The sequence below is a fragment of the Macaca nemestrina genome, chromosome X, assembly GCF_043159975.1.
Source record: "Macaca nemestrina isolate mMacNem1 chromosome X, mMacNem.hap1, whole genome shotgun sequence".
In the NCBI taxonomy this organism is placed as follows: domain Eukaryota; kingdom Metazoa; phylum Chordata; class Mammalia; order Primates; family Cercopithecidae; genus Macaca; species Macaca nemestrina.
In genome coordinates, this window is record NC_092145.1 from 58,160,544 (window position 1) to 58,182,411 (window position 21,868).

General features: G+C 36.8%; 1 protein-coding gene across 5 annotated transcripts in view; it reads right to left on the minus strand.

The window, feature by feature from the left end:
* Positions 1–21,868, minus strand: part of LOC105497495 (diaphanous related formin 2) — a 919,069-nt gene that overhangs the window by 625,219 nt on the left and 271,982 nt on the right. For all 5 annotated transcript variants that reach the window (XM_071089284.1, XM_071089283.1, XM_071089281.1 and 2 more), the window contains one exon: positions 16,703–16,817. In XM_071089284.1, the coding sequence (XP_070945385.1) occupies positions 16,703–16,817 (115 nt within the window). The remainder of the gene's footprint in view (positions 1–16,702; positions 16,818–21,868) is intronic.

Genomic DNA, 21,868 nt, shown 5'->3' on the forward strand with positions numbered 1-21,868 from the left:
AGTTGTACTTGCCATTTGAATGCATCACATATTTTGCTTAGACTCCTACAAAATTAATTTAATTAATTAACAGCCATCCAATGATCCTTAAGCCAGTATCAACAGATGACAAAGAACAAGAGGAAACAGTGCCAGGAAGCAGGGGGAAATCAGACTAGTATTAATATGTGGCCATGGATAAAACAAAGGCAGACCAGGCATACAATGGAAAACTTAATCTAGGGTGGTTAGTAACCTCAATATATTTTTACTCTTTCTAGATTGGTTTTATATTGAGAGACATGTTTCAATATGTTGTAAACGATTTAGTGGGCAAATGGAGTCATTCGGTTCTGTCTTTTGTGAGAACATTTTTACTGGGTCCAATTAATAGAAATGTATTAATACTCTACATAAACTAGGTAGAATTGAGTAGGCAAGAATAAGGTACTCCAGAGGTTACAAATTCATATATTAATACCCTTATCCTTGTCCTGTGGGGCAGATAAAGGGATCTTGAAGTGAGATTTTTGATAGTGGAGCCATAGGCACAGTTATACTACAGAGTAATCCAGTAAAGTAGTGTTTAAAAGCACAAACTGTGGATTCAGGATTGTGCTAATGCATCCTATTTCCAAGTCTTTGTTCATGCCATAAGCATAGCAAAGTAATGTAGCATGGAGGCTATGGAATCACCCTGCTTGAGCTTGATTTCAAGCTCCACTTTGCTCATCTGCAATTATGTCAATAACAGTACCTGCTGCATAGGGCAGAAAACAAAATTGAAGGTAATAATCCATGTCAAAACTTCACAAAGTACCTGGCATATAGTGAAGGCACAACAAATATTAACACATAATTATTGAAATTGTCAGTTTGTTTTGAATCTGTGATACATATTTATCTTCATTCTCATAAAACCTTTCGATATTCTATTGATTATTATTGTATTTCAGTTATTTTTAAAGAGACAATAAGACATTAAAAATTTTACTTAGAATCAAACAACACATCAAGAAATGGACATATATTTCAGCCCACTAAAGTTGTTTATTTAAGTAGGCCAACCATACATTTTAAAACTTTATTGACTAAATCAACCACGACCACTTTTGAAACAAACAAAAAAAAAAATCTAAGTTTCACATTTGAAAACTTTAAAGAAAATATGTGATTATGTATACACTTTTTTTTCCCCCCTAAGATAGGGTCTCACTCTGTCATCAAGGCTACATTGTAGTGGCATGATCACAGCTCACCGCAGCCTCAACCTCCCTGGGTTCAGGTGATCTTTCCACCTCAGTCTTCCAAGTAGTTGGGACCACAGGTGCATGCCACCATGCCTGGCCTTTTTTTTTTTTTCTTTTTTTTGTAGAGATGGGGTTTCACCATGTTTCCCAGGCTGGTCTTGAACTCATGGTCTCATGCAATCTGCCCACCTCGGCCTCCCAAAGTGCTGGGATTACAGGCATGAGCCACTGTACCCGGCCCACTGTATACATTTTTTAAAAACACCCAAATGAAGTGAATTACTAAATCATGGGAACATAAGTGTACAAATTAACATTAGCAAATGGCCACAGCCAGACTCAATTATACAGATCTCTGGTATTTAATGAGTAATAAGAAGGATTTTTCAAGAAACAGATTCATATTCTATAAATATACATACATATACACACACACACACTGAATGAATTACTAAAGATGGTGAGTTCCTACTGATAGCGATAGGAGACAGAGAAACTCTAGGCAGAAAAGGGCAAGGTCCCTGGCGAGGGCTCCACCTTCAAGCAGGGAGCCGTGGCCCACAGTGAAAACTTTACATCCCCGTTTTCCCACTTGAAAGTTGTTTTTCCCAAAACCAACTCTGACCCACCCTGCCCTCCACCCTGTACCCATAAAAACCCTAGGTTCCAGTGACAGAGAGCAGAGAAGAGGAGAGGAGAAGCAGCAGCTGAACGTTGGAGAGAAGCAGCTTGACTTCAGAGGGACGGCTTGATGGCGGGACTTTAGAAATGGACTTCAGGGGAGGAAGACCTTCCCGCTACATCCCCTTTCCAGCTTTCCTTCCTGCGAAGAGCCACTTCCATTGGCAATAACATCACCTACATTTACTATCCTTAAATTCAATTGTGTGACCTGATTTTTCCTGGATGCCAGACAAGAGTTCAGGGTACAGAAGGCTGTTACACTGACTCTCTGCCCTCGTGAAAAGGAACAGGGTCTACTGAGCTGGTAAACACTTAAGCCATCTGCAGATGGCAAAGCTATAAGACCTTTGCCTGTAACACTCCTTCTGGGGCTTCGGGGGTTGTGGGTACTCCCCCCTAGATGCTGCTGCAGGGCCCGCACCAAAGTTTTGCTTCTACTGACACTCAGAAGTACTTGCCCTGGCTCCTGCACCCAATCAGCTGTGCTCCCCTTCCTGCAAGGGGTGGAGCGCAGCAGACCCAAGCAATTGCATCCAGTCAAAGCAGCTAACTAGCTCCAGTGCCCTCATTCCAGTTCCTGCCAGTGAAGGAGTCTGGGAAAATTTCCTGTTTCATTACTGTATGACTAAATAATTATGGATTAGTACTCATACCTTATTGTACTTGCCTTGGTGCAATGAAACTAAGTATATATAACTGTAACTCATTTGTGTGTTACATACTTATATTTCCCAGAAGCTGTGGAACATGAGAGAAAACAATAGTAAACAGAAATGGTTTCTCCTTCCTGCAAGTTCGGTGTCTAATGAGGGATATGAATGAGTAAAGACAATGATAGTAAATTGTGAAGACTGTATTCTGACGGAAGTGTCATCTAAATACAAGCCAAATGAAGAACTGGTTAAATTAAAGTGTGTTCAGGGAGAAGTCCCCAAGTCTTTTAAGTGTTTCTGTTCCAGGAACAAAAGAGTTCAGTCTAAGTACAATTTAGTGGGAGTGAAATGGTAAATAACCTTGAAACACATGAGAAGGAGTTTCAATCTCCTCCTGAAGATAAGAGGTAGTCAGTGAAATGTTCCAAACATGCGAATGCCATGATCACCACAAAACAGGAGAGAAGGCAGAAAGACCAATTAGGATTCTGTTGAAGTCAGAATGGACTTTTTTGAAGCAAATGGACTTTTATGAGCTGCCCTACTGAGAGGTCCATGAGCAAGGAACCAAGGGTGGGTTCTGGACAACAAACACCCAGGAATGAAGGCCCTCAGTCCAATTGCTCTGGAGGAACTGAATCCCGCCAATCATATGAATGAGCTTAGGAACAAATCATTCACCAGTCAAGCCTTCACACAGGACCACAACCCTGACAACATCTTACATGCAGTCTTGTGAGGGACTTTGAATCAGAGGACTGAGCTGAGATCTGTCAAGATTCCTGAATCTGTGAGAAAATAAATGAGTGCTCTCTTAATTGCTAAATTTTGGGATATTGGGTTATGCAGCTATAGGTAATTCATATTATTCACAACAATAAAATAAAAAGTTAAAGTTCTTCCAACATGATAGTCATACACAAAATGTTAATCTGTTTTCAGGTGCAGTTGTATTCCTAGAAGCATGCATTAAAATAGACAAGATATTTTTCTGTTATAATTTTGAATTTCCTGGGACATCTCCCATTAGGTGTTTGCCGGACACCTAATAACAAAATTTAGCTTGTTGAATCAGCACACTTACTTCACAAGATGATAAGAATTGTTTTAAAAATAACATTAGTGATTACTGTAATAATAATAATAATATAAATGGGGCTATCTTTAGGCAAAACTGAGTAATGAACACAAATTACTGAAATACAGTTTGAAAAGAATGCATTAAATTTGTCTCACCAACAAGGATTAACTGACTAAATGGAAGATTACCTGTATATAATGCTTCAGAAAAGCTACCAGATTTGAACCTCTCTAAATTAATTTCTTAAATCAGACAAATCTCTTGTTCTTTTATCATGCAAGATATACTCTGGAACTGGTTTAACTGCCATAAATATCCAGTAAGAACAAAGCACACCTCCTTGTAGTTTTATACAGCAATGTTACAATTTCCCCCTGGATTTCAATGTAAACAATTTCTATTTGCTAATATAAAACTAATCTACTGGCCAGGTGCGGTGGCTCACGCCTGTAATCCCAGCACTTTGGGAGGCTGAGGTGGGTGAATTACCTGAGGTCAGGAATTTGAGACCAGCCTGGCCAACATGGTGAAACGCCATCTCTACTAAAAATACAAAAATTAGCTGGGCATGGTGGTACGCACCTATAATCCCAGCTACTTGGGAGGGTGAGGCAGGAGAATCGCTTGAACCTGGGAGGCGTAGGTTGCAGTGAGCTGAGATTATGCCACTGCACTCCATCCTGGGCAACAGAGCAACACTCTGTGTTAAAAAAACAAAACAAAACAAAACAAAAAACTAATTTACTCAGAATAATGTTCCAAATATGAATGAGAAGCTATATGAGTTAGAAATGCTATGAACAGAACACTTGTTATTGTGCTTAATCTGTATATTTATTAGCAAAAATCACTGAAATGGGGGAAAGGCAGTCTCACTAACTCTTAGCTAAAAGTGTCATATTAAAATAACACGAGGTATCTATAATGTTATGAAGCTAACTTCAAAAGAGTCCAAGTGAAAAATTGATTTCATTACTTCATGCATCTCAACTATATTAATACATCATTACCAAATGCCTAATGACATGAAGACCACACTCCTTCACTCATTATTAGAAAAGACAGACTTCAAGTCATGGCAATGTTTTACACTGACGGATTCTACATAGAAAATGCCTAAAAAATTCTAAGTTATAGAAAGAAACTTATTTCTTTCCACGGATAATGTACAGCTTCCCTAGTTTTGGTTTGAGCTCTGAAGAACTGTCTTTAGTGTCAGGATAATAGGATTACATATTTCACAAGACAATACGATACATGTGGAACTATATGATTAACCATATGAAAAAGGAATCAGTTAACTGTGCAACAAAATGCACAAATTACTAAGGGCATAGAAGCTATTAAAAGTCATTGTTACAGCATACAGAAGTGATTAAGAAGAAACTTGGGCTCAAATGACCATTTTGCCACTTACTAGATATGTAAATAAAATATTGCTTAATCTCCCATAGTCTCAGTTTCTTAACTGATAAAACAACAATACAAGTACCTAGGGTTTGGTATGAGGTTGGTATGATATGGATTTAAAATAATTATCATAGCTCTTGGGATATAATGTTTAATAAATGTGCTATTATTGTTTTAATTATAATTATTACTATTATTGCTGTTACTAGATGTTGTAAAGATGGTATTATATTAATAGAAGTAGTAAAATCACCACATATCATCAATATGTAAAGATGGAGCTATTTTGAAGTCTATTTGTTTAGAAGGCAGAAGATACTCTCTTTCTCTCTACAATTGGTGACTTATAATTAAACAATGCCATGTATCTCTGGCTGAAACATCCCTTGTTCCTTCTTTTACATAAAGGAGGTGATTAATGGTAGAAAATGACAACTGGAAATGAATGTGTGCCATCATAAGTTGAAACACTTAAAATGTCCATAAGGAAAAAAAAGGCTTTGGTAAAGTGATATACAAAAATAATAATTTTTATTCAGAAATCCGAAAAACTTTAGATATAATTAAAATAATGAAATTATGGGCCAGGCACAGTGGCTTATGCCTGTAATCCTAGCACTTTGGGAGACCAAGGCAGGTGGATTGCTTGAGCCCAGAAGTTTGAGATCACCTTGGGCAACATGGTGAAACTCTATTCCTACAAAAAATTAGCCAGGTGTGGTGGTGCACACTTATAGTCCCAGCTACCGGGGAGGTTGAGGTGGGAGGATCACATTACCCTGGGAGGTCCAGGCAGCAGTGAGCTGCAATCACGTCACTGCACTCCAGCCTGGGTGACAGAGTGTGTGTGTGAGAGAGAGAGAGAGAGAAAGGGAGAGAGAGAGAAAGAGAAAGAAGGAAAGGAAAGGAAAGGAAAACAGAAGGAAGGAAGGAAGGAAGGAAGGAAGGAAGGAAGGAAGGAAGGAAGGAAGGAAGGAAGGAAGGAAGGAAGGAAGGAAGGAAGGAAGGAAGAGAAAATTATGTACAGGTACTGCAATGGACTGAATGTTTATGTCCCCCCTTAAATTCATATGTTCCAACCTACACACAAGGTGATGGTATCAGGAGATGGGGCCTTTGAGAGGTGATTATGTCATCAGGGCAGACCCTTCATGATTGTATTAGTGCTCTTATAACAAAGACTCCAGAAACAGAGCTCACCACTTCCAACAGGTGAAGTTACAGAAAGAAGCTACCCTCCATAATCCAGAAAGTAGGCCCTCACAAGACACCAAATATACCAGTATTTTGATATTGGATTCTTAGTCTCCAGAAGTGTGAGAAATAAATTTCTGTTGTTTATAAGCTACCCAATTTATGGTATTTTGTGATAGCAGCCCAAACACACTGAGACACTTAAGTATGGCTTTTAGTTTGCTGCCTGAAAGAATTAAGTCTTCCTGGTTTGTTACCGTATACATTAAAGCTTATACTACAGAAGGATGCATGTTGTGTCATTAAGATGACAAATTATTTTTTAGGACATGAACTCTCTCTGGACACGTTAGCACCACCTTATAAGGGCTGTGCACTCTGAGACTGACATCTCATTAATTTCAAGTCAATTGCAAAAATTTCTATATTATGAAGACAAAGATGAATTACACTTTACCACTCTTTTGTCTTTTCATTAGTTCACTAAACAGAGAAGACTGTACTGAGCAACCAAGCAAGGGTGGGTATCTTCAGAAGCAGCCAGTTGACTCTAAGACTAAGAAACACACATTAAAATATGATCCTAAAGAAAAAGTGCTTTTACATACACACATCTTTAAACTCAGTTACACCATAAGGTTGAAGCTATGTCCAATATTTCAAGCACTGCAAAATGACATTTATATGTATTTCAAATATTTATAACACCTCTATTTTCTGTTATTATTAAAGCTAAATTGCACTACAGAAATATATTATTAAAGAAGCTAAATTTTATTAAGCTCTTATGTTTATTTCTTATATTTCCTCCAAGCAACATTAAAAGCAAAGAAATTGCCTACAACTTCTACCCACACTATCTTTGTTCTTCCTGAAGCCTCTAGAGAACCCTAGAAATTCTAATTAGAATTAGCAGTTATAAGCTACATATTTTATTATTATTTCAAATTTAGTTAATATGAACCATCATTACTTTAAATCTTATATAATATCATTATTGTCTATAATTACTATAGTTTTTAAAGGAGAATGACACTACCATTCTAGCCTTGATGGTTATATGCCCCCAAATATCATCAAATCGAATAATAAACAAAACTAGAACATATATACAAATTCCAACACTTACATATATGATACATATTCAAAGCTACTAACAGGATATTCTCCAGCTGTTTCTAACATATATATTTCATGAATTCAGAGAGTATTTTGAAATATATTTTGTAATATGACATTATTATGGCTTGTGAGTAGAACGTAAATGTCATAAGCATGAAGGTACAAGATTTGGGAACTAGAATAGACCTTAGAGATGCAGATTAGGAATTCATACTAGTCAGGATATCATCATATCTTACCTAGTCTACTGATACTTACTCACAATCAATGATCTATTACCTATCTATATATTCCCATCACCTATCTGTCCCCAAAGGTCTATTCAAGGGCTAATCACCAAATTACTAAACCACTAATGCTTAAAGAATAAAACCCTAATTCTTCAGTGTGAAGTTTCCTTACCACCTATGCCACAAAGTCTCTTCATTCCAGAGTCCTGACCCAAGGCTGACTGCCTGTGCCTTCAATGCAGTATGCCTTTCACTCCTCCTTATTAATAAATTAAATGAACAGTAGATCACTGGCCCAAGCCTGTCTCCAAACTTTAAGTTCCAACTTAACAAATGGAAACCTAAAGACGGAGTACAATCATCCCTTAGTATCAACCGCGGATTGGTTCCAGGAGTACTGGCGGATACCAAAATATACAAATATTTGGTCAGGTGCAGTGGATCATGCCTGTAATCCCAGCACTTTGGGAGGATGAGGTGGGCGGATCACCTAAGGTCGGGAGTTCAAGACCAGCCTGACCAATGTGGAGAAACCCTGTCTCTACCAAAAATACAAAATTAGCCGGGCGTGGTGGCGCATGCCTGTAATCCCAGCTACTCAGGAGGCTGAGGCAGGAGAATCACTTGAACCAAGGAGGTGGAGGTTGCGGTGAGCTGAGATCATGCCATTGCCCTCCAGCCTGGGCAATAAGAGTGAAACTCCGTCTCAAAAACAAAAACAAAAAAAAAGAAAATATTCAAATACCTGATATAAAATGGCATAATATTCATATAGAAGCTATGCACATCCTCCCATATACTTTAAATCATCTTTAGATTCGTTATAATGCTTAAATATTATGTTGATGCAAAAGTAATTGCAGTTTCTGCCATTAATGTAAATACTATGTAAATAGTTGTTATACTGTATTTTTTACACTTCTTTCTTTTGAGACCCTGTCATCCTGGCTGGAGTGCAGGAGCACAATCATGGCTCACTGCAGCCTCAGCTTCCCAGGTTCAAGTGACCCTCCCACTTCAGCCTCCCAAGTAACTGGGACTCCAGGTGCATTATCACCACACCCAGTTAATTTTTTTACTTTCTGCAGGGATGGGGTCTCACCACGTTGCCCAGGCTGGTCTCAAAGTCCTGAGTCCAAATGATCCTCCCACCTTGGCCTCCCAAAGTGCTGAGATTATAGGCATGAGTCACCATGCCCAGTATATTATTATTTTTTTTTTTTCAAATATTTTCTGTCCATGGTTGGTTGAATCCACGGATGCAGAGGCCTACGCAGAGATGAAACGCCAACTGTGTATTTTAAACAGCTAAGCTTCAGCCAATCACAGCCAAACTTCAGCCAATTGTAGGCAGCCAACTGATGAGCCTATTCCCAAACAAGGCAAATGCCTCATCACACTACACCCAAATGAGATAAATGACTATCTGTAGACAATTAGACGATTTTTCTACTTGGTCCCGTGTTCATACTATAAAAGGTTGAGGCTCACACTGAAACCCTGCTGGTTCTGAATGCTAACCAATTAATGAATGATTCCTTGCTCAAATGAATTCTGTTAAATTTGATTTGTCTCCAGTTTTTCTTTTAACATTTTACTAATGGTATTCTCTAGCTAGAATGCCATCTTTCCTTCCTTCTTCCCCTACAGAAATTCTATTAAAATTTCAAGCCCCAACTCTAATTATACTACCTCTAGGATCTCCATTGACCCTACTCAAAATTAATTATTTGTTTTTGTACCTCAATGGCTTTAAAAAAATATTTACTCTAACATTACTACAACTTGACTAAATATACTGGGCATCCTCCTACCTCTCTCAGTAGGTTGTGAGTTCCCTGGTACCTGGACAAGATCTTATTCATTTCTTTCCCTCCCATTTAGTATAGAACCTCGCACACAATAGGTACCATACAAACTTAACCTAAATGAAATGAGAGATCCATTCTTTCCTAAAACAGAAATGATCTGTTTTTAAATAACATAATAAAATAATTTTATCTAAAACTCTAACAGTAATTTAAATAGGAAGTATAATTTTATGCTACCTTCATGTATTAAATATTTGAACATTTAAATATTATAGATATCAGAACTAGTGTATTTTAAAGCTCCTATTTAGCTCTTAAACAACTTCCTGAAAAATAGACTTGTAGTGCTTTACAGTACACTTAGCGAGGACAGAGGCATGAGCTCTCCTATGTTCTTGCAGTAGTGAAAAAGAGTCAGAGGTTTTAGAACACTGGTCTAAGAGGTTTGGAAATAGGTATTAGCAAAAACAGGAATGATGCTCCTTCCAGAATGCAGCTGAGTGAGCTGCAATGAACAGCAAAATGGGGGAAAAAGGTGCCCTAGAGATAAGAAAACCAGGGCGATGAAGTTTAAGTTTGATGAAAGCAGACCCTCCTGCTGATTTCTTACTAAACCTGCCACCTATTGACCACATTATGAATCAAGGCACTGCGAATGACAAGGAACTTCAGCGATTACAGTAACATCAATCAATAGTTACTGCGGGTTACAAAAGAATGGCAGTTTAGTAACATTAAAATTTATTTTACCTATGGTGTGTATGTCTGAAATAGGCTATGATGCATAATTGATCCTGTATATGTCCTTTCAGAAGTAAATTTTAGTAAAAGTCATGGTACTGAAAGGTGATCCTTTCCAAATTTCTACTTAAATATCCACAATTAGGGAAGTCGTAGTAGTGTGAAATAGAAAAATCAAAGAATCAAAGTTAAGAGGAATGAAAATAAAGCTTTCTCAGCAATACATACATGAAAGGTTTTATATGAATTTTGTTTGGTTTTGATTTGGTTTGATTAGGTTTTGGCAGCTGCAGTAAGAATTGCTTCAATTCTGACTGATTAGCTCTACCAAGTGCTGAAAAGAAGAGCAGTAAATTTTGCTGAATTAACAGTTGTACTGAAGCATCAATAACTAAGACACACACACACACACACACACACACAGCATCAGGTTAAATGAAAGGGATACCAATGTGCCGAGTGCTTTAAATATATAACCTTGTTTAATTCTCACAATACTACCAGGTAAACATTAGTCTATTCATTTTATGCATGAGAAAATTCAGTCTCCGAGGTTACAAGTATCACAGCTGGAATGCAAGTATGTGCGAATTTATTTTCTCTGGCTTTTCGTACTATACCACGCTATCTTTAATGGGTTGTACACTTACCTCACTGTCTCTTACTTCAGTTTCTTCATTGGTAAAATAAAGAGTCTGTGCTTAATAACTTCTAAGATCCAGACTAACTCTAAAATTATATAAAATCTATGATTCTTGTAGCATTCAATTCAAATAAGTCCAAAATCTAAAGAGTAAATGCTCAATAGAAAATTTTCAAAGAAATGGAGGGAGAAGTTTACAGAAAAAGAAATTTTATGCTTTATAGAAATCAAAATTTTTTTGGAATAAATGAAAAGAGACACGACATACCAAAATCTTGGGGATGCAGCAAAAGCAGTATTAAAAGGGAAGTTAATAGAACTAAAGGCCTACCTGAAAAAGTTAGAAAAACCTCAAATTAAAGATCTAGCTTCACACCTAGAGGAAGCAGAAAAACAAGAGCAAATCATTGCAAAAGCTAGCACAGGAAATGAATAAAACCAGAGAAGAACTGAATGACATTGATACCCAAAAATCCACACAAAGAATTAACTAAACCAAAAGTTGATTATCTGAATGCATAAACAAGATAAATGGACTACTACCTACATTAAAAAAGAAAAAAAGAGGCCATCCAAATAAGCACAATAAAAAACAACAAAGGTGACATTACAAATGATCCTGCAGAAAAACAAAAGATCCTCAGAGACTGTTATGTATACTTCTGTGCAAACCAACTACAAAATATAGAGGAGATATATAAGTTTCCTAGAAACACACAACCTCCCAAGATTGAATCGGGAAGAAACTGAAACCCGGAACAGACAAATATTGAGTTCCAAAATTAAATCAGTAAATAAAAAAACAAACAACAACAACAAAAAAAACTTAACGACAAAAAACAAACAAACAAAAACAAACAAACAAACAAACAAACCCAGAACAGACAGTTTCACAGCTGAAGTCTGCCAGACATAAAAAGAAGAGCTGGTACCAATTCTACTGAAACTGTTTCAAAACACTGAAGAGGAGGGAGTCCTCCATAACTCTATGAAGCCAGCATCACCCTGATAGCAAAACCTGGCAAAGAAACAACAGAACGTGAAAACTATAGGCCAATATCTCTAATGAACATAGACACAAAAATTCCCAACAAAATACCAGCAAACCAAATCAAGCACATCAGAAAGTTACTTTGGCAAGATCAAGTAGGCTTTATTTCTGGGATTCAGTGTTTGTCAACGTCGATAAATAAGTGTGATTCATCATATAAACAGAACTAAAAACAAAAACCATATGATCATCTCAATAGACATGGAAAAAGCCATCAATAAGATCCAGCATCCCTTCATGATAAAAATCCACAAGAAACTAGGCATACCTCAAAATAATAAGAGCTATCTATGACAAGCCCACGGCCAACATCATACTGAATGGAGGAAAGCTGGAAGCACTTCCCTCGAGAACTGGAATAAGACAAGGATGCCCACTCTCATCGTTCCTATTAAACGTAGTACTGGAAGTCCTTGGAAGAGCAATCAGTCAAGAGAAAGAAATAAAAGATATCCGAATAGAAAAAGATGTCAAAGTATCTCTCCTCACAGACGATATGATCCTATACCTAGAAAACACTAAAGACTGCCAAAAGGTTCCTGGAACACAAACAATTTCAGTAAAGTTTCAAAATACAAACTCAAATGACTCTCAAGCTGAGAGCCAAAACAAGAACACAGCATCATTTACAATAGGCACAAAAAATGAAATACCTAGGTATACACATCTAACCAAGAAGGTGAAAGATCTCTACAAGGAGAGCCACAAAACATGGCTAAAAGAAATAATGAGTGACACAAACAAATGGAAGAACATCTCATGCTCATAAATTGGATGAGTCAATATCATTATAATAGCCATACTGCCCAAAGCAATTTACAGATTCAATAATATTCCTACCAAACTACCAATGTCCTTTTTCACAGGCTTAGAAAAAACTATTCTAAAATTCACATGGAATCAGAAAAGAGCCCAAATAGCCAAAGCAATCCTAAGCGAAAAGCACAAAGCCAGAGGCATCATATTACCAGACTTCAAACTATATTACTAGGCTACAGTAACCAAAACAGCATGGTACTGGTACAAAAATAGACACATAGACCAACAGAACAGACTAAGAGAACCAAGAAATAAAGCTGCACACCTACAGCCATCTGAATTTTGACAAAGTCAAACAAAAATAAGCAATGGAGAAAGGACTACCTATTCAATAAATGCTGCTGTGATAACTGGCTAGCCATATGCAGAAGAACAAAACTGAAACCCTGTCTTTCACCGTACACAAAAAGTAAGTCAGAATGGATTAAAGAATTAAATATAAGACCTCAAACTATGAAAATCCTATAAGAAAACCTAAAACACCATTCTGGACATCTGCCTCGGGAAATAACTCATGACTACGTTTTCAAAAGCAACTGTAACAAAAATTGATGAGTGGGACTTAATTTAACTAACGAGCTTCTGCACAGCAAAAGAAACTATCAATGGAATAAATAGACAACCTGCGCAATGGAAGAAAATATTCACAAACTATGCATCTGACAAAGATCTAATACCCAGAATCTATAAGGAACTTAAAGAAAGCAACAACCAAAAAACAAATAACCCCATTAAAAAGTGGGCAAAGAACATGAACATACACTTCTCAAAAGAAGACATATGGGCCAGGCATGGTGGCTCACACCTGTAATCCCAGCACTTTGGAAGGCTGAGGCAGGCGGATCACCTGAGGTCAAGACCAGCCTGTCCAACATAGTGAAATCTCGTCTCTACTAAAAATACAAAAATTAGCTGGGCATGGTCGCAGGCACCTGTAATCCCAGCTACTGGGGAGTCTGAGGCAGGAGAATCACTTGAACCCAGAAGGCAGAGATTGCAGTGGGTTGAGATCGCACCATCACACTCCAGCCAGGGCAACAAGAGTGAAACTCTGTCTCAAAAAAATAAAAATAAAAATAAAAAGACATACAAGAGGCTGACAAACATATGAAAAAATGTTCATAACACTAATGAAACCACAGTAAGATACCATCTCACATGAATCAGCATGACTATTACTAAAAAGCCAAAAAAAAAAAAAAACCCAAAGAGATGCTGGCAAGGCTGTGGAGAAAACAGAACACTTATACACTGTTGGTAAGAATGTAAATTAGTTCAGCCACTATAGAAAGCAGTTCGGAGAATTCTCAAATAACTTAAAACAGAACTACCATTCTACTCAGCAATCACATTACTAGGTTTAAATCCAAAAGAAAAGAAATCATTTCCCCCAAAAGACATATGCACTTTTATGTGCATCACAGCACTGTTTACAATAGCGAAGACATGGAATCAATCTAGGTGCCCACCAATAGTGGATTGGATAAAGAAAATGTGGTACATATACACCATGGAATACTATGCAACCATAATTTTAAAAAATCATATCCTGGCCGGGCACGGTGGCTCACGCCTGTAATCCTAGCACTTTGGGGGGCCGAGGTGGGTGGATTACCTGAGGCCAGGAGTTTGAGACTAGCCTGGCCAACATGGCGAAACCCCATCTCTACTAAAAATACAAAAATTAGCTAGGCGTGGTGGGCGCCTGTAATCCCAGATACTCGGGAGCCTGAGGCAGGAGAACTGCTTGAACTCGAGAGGCAGACAGTGCAGTGAGCCAAGATTGCGTCATTGCACTCCAGCCTGGGCAACAAGACCAAAACTCTGTCTCAAATCAATCAGTCAATCAATCAATCAATCAATCATACCCTTTGCAGTAACATGGATGCAGCTGGAGGCCATTATCCTAAGCAAATTAATGCAGGAACAGAAAATTAAATATTGCATATTCTCACTTATAAGTGGGAGCTAAAGACTGGATATTCTTGGACACAAAGATGGGAATAGTCACTAGGGGCTAATAGAGAACAGAGGGAGGGAAGAGGGTAACTAATGGTCAGGTACTATGCTCATCGTTACCTGGATGATGGGATCATTTGCATCCCAAACCTCAGAATCATGTAACATACCCATGTAACAATCCTGCACATGTACCCCCTGAATATAAAATAAGAGTTAAAATTATTTTTAAAAAGGAAAGTAAAATAAAATTGCCTGTGAATATAAGAAAATGTGCTCAATCTCACTCTGTATTCAAAAAGCAAAAATTACAACAACAATGATTTACCATTTTCACCTCTGAGGTGGGCAAAGATTTTGGGAAAACAGATATTCATATATATTCTTTGTGACACTATAAATTGATACAAATTCATCAGAATGCAATTTCATACTATCGTTAAAATTTGTAAATGTACACAGCATTTTATCCAGGAATTTTACTTGTAGAATTTGTGAAACACAGCATATATAGAGTCATGTTCACCACAGCAATTCTTAAACAAGCAAAAGACTAGAACTAATCTAAATAGCCATTAATATGGGATTAATTAAATTAAGATAGGCCCATACACAACATTCTATGCAGTATGTAAAAAGAACACAGTAGATAAACACAAGCACCTACAGAATAATCTTCAGGCACAGTTGGTGAAAACAGCAAGGAATAAAAAACGAAAAATCATAAATGCACATATGTGTTGAGAGGCATAGACTATTTCTAGGAGAAAACGTGAAAAATTAGAATTAAGAAAACGTGAAAAATTAGAATTAATGATTTTATCTGGGTGAAATGCTGTAAGTCTGAGATTGAAGGGAGATTTACATTTGTTAAACTACCTTATTTTACTATATGAATAATTTGCCATAAGCATGAACACTTTGCTACAAGCAATTTTTTAACTTTAAAAAGTGATTATAATAAATGGTAATCACTTGAATCATTGAAGAATTCTTTAAATGTGAGGTCTACAATACCAAACAAGAAAAAAGAAAGGTAGGCCTAATAGTAGTAACTTTTTTTAAATGTCAAAATTCTTCAGAATAGTCTAATCACCCCAGATTTGTGTGTGCATATGAACTTCAATTTACAAAGAACAACGAATACAGCACAACAACCTCCAGTGTACATAATCTAAAACAAAACTTTCACACCTCTCTCTCAATATTCCAAAATTTATATTCTCATATTCTAAGGCATAATGTGACAAATCAGACAAATGAATGATAAAGGTGCTAATTCCAGGGGCATGAGAGTATGGATTGCTTCCATTTTTCAATTGCAAGAACTCATTCAGACAAAAAGTAATATCCTTAACTAAACTATCACTTCTGCAACAATTAGTGAAATAATCGTGTTGAAATAAAATACCAAAAATTAATGAACCTTAATTATCTATTATGAGATTGAGAAGCTACCTGTATAGTAACAAAATCATGTGTGAAATTCACAAGTGAATAAATAAAGGATCTAATCATAAACAAAGCACTCTATTATCAAATCAGTAAACAATACTTATAAGGCACTGGATTTTGATATTAATACAAAATATCTAATTATAGCAAAAACTATAACATTTCCTAGGAATCCAAATTGATAAGTAATACAAGCATGACAGGAAAGACTATTTAAGACTATGGGACCAATCTTATTTCAATTTCATGAAAAATTCTGAGACTTTAGTGTTCTCTCACATTATTTTCTCTTACTTGATGAATCAACAGATTCACCTCCCCAGCTTCTCAATAAAAATGACAATTTCATAATGGAGCAGTGCAACACACATATTTAACAATAAAAGTAAAACCTGTATTTTCAGAATAATAGTAACATTTATGTATAATAAAATTCAAAGGTAAAAGAAATTTCCTTCTTTAATTACTAGGTAAAATATGGTTAAATGTCAATCTATTTATGTTTCACCCTGTCTGATGTGGGAAAAGTAGACATATACCCACTACTAGAAATTTTTAGCAAAGCACTGAATTAAATTATACTTGAATCAGGAACTTATATTTTATTTTTAAAAATGTACCTTTCATCTGAGTAGCAAAATTCAATGCCAGTTTGGCAAAGAGATCTGGATTCTCAAACTTGTCTTCTTTAACTTTTAACCAGAAACAGTTCTCAGATAATTCTGTGGGTTCAATCTGAAACAAAAATAACAAAGAAAAGATTCTAAATTATAATTTCATATTTAAATTTTCAAGGAACTAACTTTCAGCAAGGTTGAATGACAGTTCCTTTATTCCTCTATCCTCTAAGTCAATTTCAGGATGTATCTAAATAATACTTATAAAGTAAATATTCATTGGGAAATTCAGAATTGTGTGAAAAAATGGCAAACAATAGAAATAGGCCACATAGCAAATTGCAGCTTAAAAATTATTCTCCTGGAAGGAGTCTTAAAAATAATTTAGGAAATCCTAACCCCAACTCACATAAAATCTTCTTGTTCCTGGGTTTTTTAAAACAGGGAAACTCAGACTTAGAAAAGTGAATTCCCTTTGTTCACTCATTAGGTTTAAGTTAGCAACCATAATGATAGCTGACACACACCTCCTACATTGTGTCAGGTACTGTCTTAAGTTATTTGCATATATTAACTAATTTAATCCTCGTAATAATTTTTTGACCTGTTCTGTTATTATCTCCACATTAAAAGATGAGGAAACAGAGCCCAAGAAAGTTTAAGTGGCTGCCCAAATTAGTAAATGGCAGAGCTGGGATTTTAAACCCAGATAAGTGCTCCAGAGGACCGTGGTCTTAACTACTACCCAAGATTAAAACTTTATCTTCCAATACACCATGAAGCTTCGTGATGTGTAACTACCATTACACTGCATACTAAATTGTTAAATTAGGAAGCATATCACTACATTAACACTGGCAGATAGCGAGGCAACAGCTTTGAAACCTTGTATTTTGATGAATTGTACCTAATCTTTTTAAAAGAAAAACTACATTCTAAAACCATTTACTCCAAGTTTACTCTTATGAGCAAAGCATAAATATATGCATAAGACTGAAAAATGATTTAACCATCATTCTGTTTAAACCAACTTACTACATAGATGCTGTCTAATACTGTAAATATGTTCTTGGATGACACATTTCCCCAAATGGTTGTCTGGGTAAATGGATTTTCATTAGATTAGTTCCCAGTGAATGAGGACTGTGTCAATCTACATAATAACCTTTTAAAACATATTATTTGCTAATAATAATAAAGTCTAACAACATTCATAAGAAAGTATTTTCGGCCGGGCGCGGTGGCTCAAGCCTGTAATCCCAGCACTTTGGGAGGCCGAGACGGGCGGATCACGAGTTCAGGAGATCGAGACCATCCTGGCTAACACGGTGAAACCCCGTCTCTACTAAAATACAAAAAAAATTAGCCGGGCGAGGTGGCGGGCGCCTGTACTCCCAGCTACTCGGGAGGCTGAGGCAGGAGAATGGCGTGAACCCGGGAGGCGGGGCTTGCAGTGAGCTGAGATCCGGCCACTGCACTCCAGCCTGGGCAACAGAGCTAGACTCCGTCTCAAAAAAAAAAAAAAAAAGAAAGTATTTTCATACATCATATTAAAAAATTAAGGTATGTCAATATTGAATATTGTCACTTATTCCACACTATCTGAAAGTGTAAAACTTAAAAAAAAAAGTCATTCACTAAGAAAAACAAGTAAGATAAAAAGGCTCAATAATAAAAAGCATTTTATTTAAGAAAAATGGGGAAGAGGCTTCAGCTCACAGGAGGCAGGTGGCACTCATATCCTCCATAAAAAGCCAAAAAAGAGAGTAGATAATCACAACATGTAAAAACATTGGAATTTGGCAGGGAAGTTACAGAAAACACCTGAGGCATGGAAGGAGCAGGAATCCAGGCAGCAAGCCTGGCTGTGATCAGCTGGCCACCCAGAGAAGCATCCCAATGTGGGAAAAGGGTAAATAACATATCCCCAGTGGTCCACATTCCCACTGTGAACTCTGAAGATTCTAGCCATAGGAGAGCCACTCAGCCTCCACAGGCCCTGAAACTAGTCTTTAGTAAACAAAGTTACCGCCAGTCTGTGCAAAGGCATTGCTCTAGAGTGGGCATTCACACTGGATCCCACACATGCCACCAAGACCGAAGCAGCTGCAGTATGGCAACAGATTGAGAGTCCAAACCCCATCAGACTACATCCTGCCCTGGGGCTGAAAGATTCTCTATCTCCACATCCTTGGAGCCCACTGAAATCTCCCACATCCACCCAGATGACTGCAGTGATGTGATACTGGCTAGATCTAGCAATGAGACCAGGTCCCAGCATTCTAGCCCACAAGGTGTCCTACATCCCAGGAATATGTGGTGCAGCATATTGGAGAGGCTACAGGCCAAGAGAGAATGGGATACTATATTTAAAGTGCCAAAAGGAAAAAAAAAAAACACACACACACACACTGGAAGCCAGTTGTATATACCCAACAAATCTATCCATCAAAAATGAAGGAGAAATACATAATGTCTTTCCCAAACACGCAAAAACTGAGGGAATTCATCACCACCAGACAAGCCCTGCAAGAAATGCTTAAGGAAGTCGTACATATCTGAAAGAGAATATATGTAGCACATGAAAGTATAAAATTCACATGTAGTATAAAACTATGAAACTCACATGTAGAGCAGATAGACAAATGAGAAAGAGAAAGGACTCAAATGTTAACACTACAGAAAACTAACAAACCACATGGATAAACAATAACAAAGAAAGAAAAAACAAAGGATACACAAAACGAACAGAAAACAATTAACAAAATGACAGGAATAAGTCTTCACCTATCAATAATAAACTTGAATGTAAACCAATTAAACTGCCCACTTAGAAGATATAGACTGGCCGGGCGCGGTGGCTCACGCCTGTAATCCCAGCACTTTGGGAGGCCGAGGCGGGCGGATCACAAGGTCAGGAGATCGAGACCACGGTGAAACCCCGTCTCTACTAAAAATACAAAAAATTAGCCGGGCGCGGTTGTGGGCGCCTGTAGTCCCAGCTACTCAGGAGGCTGAGGCAGGAGAATGGCGGGAACCCGGGAGGCAGAGCTTGCAGTGAGCCGAGATCGCGCCACTGCACTCCAGCCTGGGCGACAGAGCGAGACTCCGTCTCAAAAAAAAAAAAAAAAAAAAAAAAAAAAAGAAGATATAGACTGGCTGAATGTATTAAAAAACATGACCCAACTATATGCTTCCAACAAGAAACACATTTCACCTGCAAGACACACATAGACTGAAAATAATAAAATAGAAGATATTAAATTGCAAATGGTAGCCAAAAGTGAGGAGTAAATATACATATATCAGATCAAACAGACGTTAAGTCAAAAATAGTAAAAAGAGACAAAGTAGGTCTATATATATATATAGATATAGATATATATATGCATCAATTTAGCAAGAGGATGTAACATGTCAAAATATATACATACCCAACACTGGAGCACCCAGATATACAAAGAAAATACTATTAGATCTAAAGGGAAAGATAGACTCTAATATAGTAATAGTTGGGGACTTCAACACCCTACTCCCTGCATTAGACAGATCATCTAGGCAGAAAATCAACAAATAAACATTGGATTTAAACTGCACTTTAGAACAAACAGGCCTAAAAGACATTTACAGAACATTTTATCCAACAGCTGCAGAATAAACGTTCTTCCTATCAGCATAAGAAACATTCTCAAGGACAGATCATATGTTACTATAAAAAACAAGTCTCAACAAATTTTTAAAAATCAAAATCATATCGAGTATCTTCTCAGACCACAATGGAATAAAATTAGACATCAATAATGAGAGAGATTTCAGAAACTATACAAGTACACAGACTTAAAGAACATGCTCCTGAATGACCACTGGGGCAATTAAAAAATAAAGAAAAACATTTAAAAATGTATTAACATAAGTGAAAATTAAAAAACAATATATCAAAACCTGTGGAATATAGTAAAAGCAATGCTAAGAGGGATGCTTATAGCAATAAACACCTACTTCAAAAAAATGGAAAGATGTCAAATAAACAGTTTAATTTTGCACCTGAAGGAACTAAAAAAGCAAGAACAAACCACACCCCAAATCAGTAGAAGAAAAAAAATAATAAAGTTCAGAGCAAAACTGAGCCAGAGATTAAAAATACAACACAAAAGAGCAACAAAACAAAAACTTAGGTTTTTTGAAAAGATAAAATTGATAAACCACTAGCTAGATTATCCAAGAAAAAAAAAAAAAAAAAAAAGGAAAGACCTAAATAAACCACATAAACAAAATCAGAAATGGAAGAGGAAACCTTACAATTGATAGCACAGAAATACAAAAGATCATCAGAGACTATTACGGACAACCATACACTAACAAGCTGAAAAGCCAAAGGAAATGGATAAATTACTGGACACATACAATCTACCAAGAAAGTCCCCCCAATAAAGAAAAGCCCCAGGACTAATGACATTACTGACGAATTCTTCCAAACTCGTAAAAAAGAACTAACATCAATTCTTGTCAAACTATTCCAAAAAACTAAAGAGCAGGAAAATCTTCCTAACTCATCCTACAAGGCCAGCATTACCCCAATACCAAAACCAAACAAGGACACAACAATTAAGAACATCCCTGATGAACACAGGCATAAACATCCTCAACAAAATACTAGGAAACTGAATCCAACAGCATATCCAAAAGATAATACATCATAATCAATGGGCTATACCCCATGAATGCCAGGATGGTTTAACACATGCCAATCAATAAACGTGATACATCACATCGAAAGAATGAAAGATGAAAACTATATAATTATCTCAACAGATGCAGAAAAAGCATTTGATAAAATGTAACATCCCTTCACAATAAAAACTCTCAACAATTAGGCAGAGAGGAAACATACCTCCACATAATAAATGCCATATATGACAAACCCATTGCTAACATCATACTGAATGGAAAGAACATGAAAGCCTTTCCTCTAAGAACTAGAACAAGACTAGGATGCTCACTTTCACCATTTCTTTTTATTTATTTATTTATTTATTTATTATTATTATACTTTAAGTTGTAGGGTACATGTGCATAACGTGCAGGTTTGTTACATATGTATAGTTGTGCCATGTTGCTGTGCTGCACCCATCAACTCGTCATTTACATCAGGTATAACTCCCAATGCAA